This window comes from Miscanthus floridulus, chromosome 19, assembly GCF_019320115.1.
Source record: "Miscanthus floridulus cultivar M001 chromosome 19, ASM1932011v1, whole genome shotgun sequence".
NCBI lineage: Eukaryota > Viridiplantae > Streptophyta > Magnoliopsida > Poales > Poaceae > Miscanthus > Miscanthus floridulus.
The window spans coordinates 48044224-48050931 of record NC_089598.1 but is presented as its reverse complement, the minus strand read 5'-3'; the positions used below and the strand labels follow the sequence as shown (position 1 = coordinate 48050931).

Below are 6708 nucleotides of genomic sequence, written 5' to 3'. Positions count from 1 at the left end.
TTTATATAGCCGGGAACAGCCCCAGCACGACTAATATAAGTTGTCTTGTGTTACAAGAAGAAACAACAATCAATGCTATACATCCTATTCTAGAGAGAGACACAAGATCATGCATACAAGGAATCAATCCTACAGGTTATCAATCACACGTCTTAACACATTTGACACTCTAAACTAAAATGATCTCCAATGAAAAAGATGTTAATTGCAAAGTTGTAGGTCTTGTCAAGTACAACAACTTTGATGTTAACATTGTGTCCATTCAACATTGTTAATCTTCTCAAATCCGATTTGAAAACTTATATTGAATATTTGACATATAAACCATCTCAAATTAAAAAAAATTGTCAACTAGAAATTTTAATACATGTTGATTTTTTGTTTGAATCTTGAGCATTGATAATAATGATATGGCATAATTGTTTCACTGCTATGATTAACAAAAAAAAAACCTTGCTTTCTCGAACTTGGGGCATCATTTTCAATTTTGCACCGAGCCACCCAAATCTCCTGCTAACTCGGAAGAAAATAAGAGAACATTTCTAGTCTCCCCTCCCAAAAGAATATAACATTCAGAAACACAGACTAGAAGACACTGCTTTCTTTGGGGTAACTTAAATAAATGAAATGCAGAAATCAGCTTAGCACCCAAAACACTCTTGGCAAGCACCTACGATGTAGAATTACATGCATCCCATTTGCTCCGAAGTCCAACCCTCCCTCCGTCAACATCAAACACCATGGTATGCGCCCTCTGCTGCATGTTGCCGATGATGCTCAAGCTGCCCGGGTCTGCGTTGGGCGCGAACGCGAGGCAGGCCTGCGAGACGTCGGCGACGAGCAGAATTCCGGACGCGTCCACGTCCAGCCGCGCACCCCCGCCGAACAGCAGCCCGATACTGGGCACGACCACCTCGTCGTGCCCGGTCACGTCGTAGCACGTGTCCAGGACCCGCCCAATCGGAGGCACCACGGGGTACCTGCCGCGCATCTGGCGCCTGAACTCCGCGCGCAGGGCGGCGTACGCGTCCGGCGGGAGGCGCGTGACCACCGTGCCCGAGTCAACGATCGTGCCAGCATCGAACGCGGAGGGCGCTATCGGGAGCGACCTGCCGGCGACGGCGATGCCCGTGAGCTCCACCGAGTAGAAGGACGGGTTTGCCGTCGGATTCGATACCAGGGGCGTGAACCGGATGTTGGGCTGCAACGGTGCCGTGCCGAAGGCGAGGTAGCCGGTGGAGCTCCCTCGTGGCGGGAGGCAGTAGGAGAAGACGCCGTTGTACAAGGCACTTGTCTGCGAAACCAGAGAGGACGCGCCCTGGCCCAGGCCGAGGATCCCGGCTACTCGGCTTGCGCCAAAGCCGCTGTTCCAGAGAGCGCCGCATCCGAACAAGACGCCCGTTAGCGTGTCGGATGATGTCGAGTTCGGCGACAGCGTGATACTCTCGCGGGCGAGGTACCCGCTGGTGAAGGAATCGTCGCCGTAGTCCACGCTGTAGATGCAGGAGGTTCCCACACAGGTCGTGGTGCCACCGGACATCATGAAGCACTCTTGGTCGGCACACTCGATTTCCTCGTAGGTGATGGATCCCCGCGGCTGGAACATGGGTTCCTTCTGGCTGTAGCAGGACGAGCACGGCTGGCACTGCACCCAGGTGAGGTCGCTACCGGTGTCGAGGACGACGGTGAGGTCACGCTCTGGCGTCCCGATTCCAATGGTCGCCACGTACTCGAGGCTGCTGAAAGGGAGGCCGAGGCGCGTCTCACTCTCAGCGGTGGTTGCACTGCCCGAATCGGCAAGGTGTTGGCGGTGGATGGTCTCCACTCTGAACTGGTCGCGGTGGAGAAGGGCGACGTGGTCGGAGGCGCTCTCATGCTTACCCGCCGGTGAGCACGACCGGTGGACAACCTGAAGTGTTCCAGGAGCAGCAGCAGCACCAGCACCAGCACCAGCAGCTACATATGATTGATTTAGTAATGAACTCATGATCAAGTTTTACACTATGTAAATGTGGAGTAAGAGAATAGGATGGTACCTGGATTATAAGAAGACAATGATGAAGACGAAGAGCAGTTCGTGCCAGACAGCAGTGACCTGATGCTGATGACATGATGGTGTTGCTGCTCCGAGTGAACCCATCGTTCTGAAAGCATGAAGAGGACGAAGAAACAGATTACAGCCAAGCAAGATCGCATGGAAGAAGACATCTCCGGAGCTAGCCCTGTCTGTGATCAGGGTGGAGCTACCACAGTCTGACCTGCTGGATTCTGCACAGATTTCTGAAACAGATACATACATAATACTCTGTTTTATACCAAGTGCATACTCTGTCTGACCTGTAAAACTGACAGGAGAGTGCAGCAAGTGGTGCCAAAAAAAGAAAGAGTTTTTACCAGTTGTGATTGTGTCTAGCAACAAAGATCCAAAGGCCGTAAGAAAATGCAAATGGATGCAGGACTAGGCCGGCTGGATATATAGATGGAGCTAAAAGATGCAAAACAAAGGTATCAAACAGATACACCCCATGCTGCATTGCGTCATGTCAGCAGTTTAGTAACAGGCACAAAGTTTGTTCCATCACTCCGCATCGAGCTTAAAAAACATTTTTTTTTCTTTGGTGAAATACAAGAAGATTTGTTATGCGATATTACTACACCCTCTATCTCAAAATATAAGACACACTGACGCACATATTGTTCCAAAAGCATTAAGAGGACCAAGAAACAGACTACAACCAAGCAAGATCGCATGAAACAAAACATCGCCGGATGTAGCCCTGTGATCAGGCTGGAGGTACCAATCTGACCTGCTGGATTCTTTACACATCTCGGGAAGAGATGCATACTCTGTCTTGTACGTATGCACTGATGAAACTGACAGGAGAGTGCAACAAGTATGTCGTGCCCAAAACATTGTAAACCTAAGCTTTGGGATAGCTGTTGAGTTGTTAGCAGTTGTGATTATTTGTCTAAACACAAACGAATGCAGGATTAGGCCGGCTGGTGGTCGATACACAGAGCTAATTAAAATATGAAAAAACACAGACATCAAACAGAAACACCCTTATATTGTGATGGCATTTGTGCCTTCTACGCTTTGGAGCTAGAGACTCTAGATTTTTTTTTTTTGCGAGACCCAGTTACAGACTCACGCTCACATACACGAGCACATACTCACGCCTATGAACGCACGCACACACACCATATTCCTATGAGCACCTTCGTTAGGGATGAAAAATGTCAGCAAAACTCTCTAACCACTTTTGATTTCACAAATTTTTCCAAAAAAAAAAACAAAACCGAAATATGAAAAAGCAACTATAATTTCTAGAAATCGGGAACGTAATAATCGAAAACTGATAATTCAAAATGAGAACAACGGCACACATAACATTTCAAGTGTTTAAGTCAACGCAGTGGAAACTACTATACATAGTAGATGGACAAATAGTGTCAATGTACCATGTTCAGTTGATACTAGACAGATCCATAAAGGCACAAATATATGCATAACAGCAGTGCCTAATTAGGTTGACTCGCAACCGTAGTTTTTTTGGACAGTCAAGAAATAAATGGCATATAAAAAAGAAACGAACTAGAAATGGGAAACAAAAAGTAGATGAACTGATGGTCTAATGTAACGAGAAGTGCATAGATCATTAGTTTCCTTAGATTATAACTGACTACCAAAAATTACTGATATGAGACGATCAACAAGCATTTGGCAGAAATAAGAAAAAAAACTGGAAAAGAAAAAAATGGATAGGCTTCGAGTGACTACACTCTACGAGTGAAAGCATCCCAAAGTGGGGCTCCATCCCATCCAATGCTTCATACTGGGCTAGTAGGCTTCGGCTTTGGTTGCGGCCCATTGAGCTAGCAAAGCACGCGGCATGTCTGCGTTAAGCAGCACACTGCTAAAGTTCCCACCTCACTTCTGCAAGAGAAAAGCAAAGATGTTGAGCTATGCCAAAACGGAAACAAGTAAATAGGATTACCAACGAAAATGTCACGGCAAAATTTGGGAACCATAAATGTATTCAGGAAAATGCTTTGTTTTTTCATCCCTAATCCACTGGATTTTTCAAGTTTTGTTTTTCTTCTGAACTTTTTGGATTTTTTCAGATTCTCAATTTTTTGGAAAATACTGTCAGTGAATATGGAAAATGACGTCATTGTAATTTGTTGTGTGGGTGTGTCTACAGTTATATCCCTCTAGTTTGTTTATATTAATTATTCTTCTATGTCGCACTATCCCTATTATCGTTACCCCTCTCGAGAGTCAGGAGATTGGTGGTGATATAGTTACTAGAAATCATATCAAACAATTATCTTAACCACACGCTCTCTAAGGATACAGTACTTGAAATACTCCCCGATCAAGAGTTATAATGATAATATGTGCGCTTGCGGAGTTATCCATTTAACAATAAGAAATATCAACAACCTATACTTATAGGAGGCTCTCAAATGTAGATAGAAAAAAGAGTAAAAGAACGTTTTGAAGAAAGACTCAGCAGCTAGAAAGGAAAACATATGTCAGTTGATGGCCTGGGTGCCTAACACTGATTAACTCGTGCTTAGCAACTTACATATGTATATGATGTCCTTCTTTGCGATCCCCCAAAAGAAGTTGTTAAGAAATTAGACTACTTATTATACCAACTCAAAAACCAAGGTCGGCTTGGAATTCACAATGTAAGTTATGGATCATCGTTATGGATCATTCACTAGTAGAGAACAGGCCTTTGATCTTCGGCCAAAATGGGCTCTAGTCCCGGAATTTTTTGCGCCCGGGATTAGAAATACCTTTAGTCCCGGTTGGTGTCTCCAACCGGGACTAAAGGTCCCTGCCCCAACGGCTACTGCGCCAGACAGAGGTGGCAGGGACCTTTAGTCCCGGTTGGAGCCACCAACCGGGACTAAAGGTATACTTTTACTCCCGGTTGGGGGCTCCAACCGGGAGTAAAGGTCTACTCCCGGGCCGTGGCTGCGCCCGGGGTTGGAAAGTTACCTTTAGTCCCGGTTGGAGCCACCAGCCGGGACTAAAGGTCCCCCCTTTATATCTCGGCCGGCTCCTCCTTCCTCCTCGAGCCCGAACTCAGCACATTTTGAAGCTCACTGCAGTAGTGTTCTTGCTTCCTCCCTCCCTCCATTGTTCCTCCATCCATTATTCGATTCCTCCGTCGATTCTTCAGTTGTAAAGGTTACCAATCTCATACTCTCATTTTTCACCATTGTCTTATCTCATTTTGTTCACTATATATATATATGGTTCTTTATTTTGGTTTTTTTCATTTGTAAGCAATTTGAGCTCAAAATCACTTCAAGCTTGCATATTTACATGAAATAAGGTTAAAGTAGCTAGTTGAACTTGCGGACCGTGTTCATCTCGGCGAGCACGTTCTCTGCCGAGCGGTAACGGACGTCAAGGAGGAGCTTTGATTCTACGAGGGAGAGCGGCAACGGTCGTGGAAGACCGTGTTCCCTTCCTCGTAGAATTGGAGCTCTTCCGTGGTCAAGTACGGTGCCGTCCTGTGGAGACATGCTCACCGAGATGATCACGTAAGCAAGGTCAACTAGTACGGATGGTTATTTATTCACATGTCCTGATATCGTCGTAGTAGTCTGTCAATCACCATACCCAAACGTAGTATATATATAAATATAAACTTAGAAAATAGTTAGAAAATTATAGAAAATCCATACTAGTTGAACTTGCAGACCGTGTTCATCTCGGCGAGCACGTTCTCTGCCGAGCGGTAACGGACGTCAAGGAGGAGCTTTGATTCTACGAGGGAGAGCAGCAACGGTCGTGGAAGACCGTGTTCCCTTCCTCGTAGAATTGGAGCTCTTCCATGGCCAAGTACGGTGCCGTCCGGTGGAGAAATGCTCGCCGAGATGATCACGTAAGCAAGGTCAACTAGTATGGATGGTTATTTATTCACACGTCCCGATATCGTCGCAGTAGTCTGTTATGTGTGTACACTCCCATTCTTCTGTTAATTTGCAGAAATATCATGTGAATTACTTATCTGCCGCAGTAAAAGACGAGAACATAATGACCATTAAAAATATCATTGTTTAGAGATCTAGATAATTTTATAGTTTCTTAATTTTATTTGTTTATAAAAGGAGAAATTTATAGTGTATTAAAAAATGAGTATAGAGAGTAGATGGCAACTGCTTCCGGGTCCTCGGCCTCTCATGGGTTTCCAAAGCGACTTAGGCCGGGCCTCCCTCTCATTTCATGCGGCAAGTGTCGTGATGAGACGAAGATTGTGATGGAGTACCGAGTGAAGAAGGAGGGTCCCAACAAGGATCGTATCTTCTACAAGTGTCCGGATCGCAATGTGAGTTATTTTATCGTATTTAATGATTATGGTTAGTTTATACCTATTTTTATGATGGTTGTGATTAAAGTTCTAATTTTTTGTTTTAATTTCAGTGGGATGGCAGTGGACGATGTTCAGGCTTCTACTGGGAGGAAGAGTATGTTGGACTCGTGCAAAAATATCTTGCACAACAGGCAGATACGACGGCTAATGAGGCAGTGATCCAGCCGAAGAAGCCCAAAGATGTTGCACAATCGGGGGATCTGTCTGTTTTAGTTGAGATTGGTCGTGAAATCCTACTGCTACTAAAATGTATTTTAGCTTTAGTTCTTTTAGTGGTAGTTGGGATTGTCTACATTGTAGCGATGCTTTC

At 45.2% G+C, this 6708-nt stretch overlaps 1 protein-coding gene across 1 annotated transcript; it reads right to left on the bottom strand.

The window, feature by feature from the left end:
* Window positions 1-670: 670 nt before the first annotated feature.
* LOC136525996 (aspartyl protease family protein At5g10770-like) lies at window positions 671-1987 on the bottom strand. Its single transcript, XM_066518800.1, has one exon. The coding sequence runs from the start codon at window positions 1985-1987 to the stop codon at window positions 671-673; it is 1317 nt and encodes a 438-aa protein (XP_066374897.1).
* Window positions 1988-6708: the final 4721 nt, after the last annotated feature.

Excerpts from the sequence above, each read along its gene's own strand:
- LOC136525996 (XM_066518800.1), bottom strand. The coding sequence starts at position 1,987 with ATGAGTTCATTACTAAATCAATCATATGTAGCTGCTGGTGCTGGTGCT.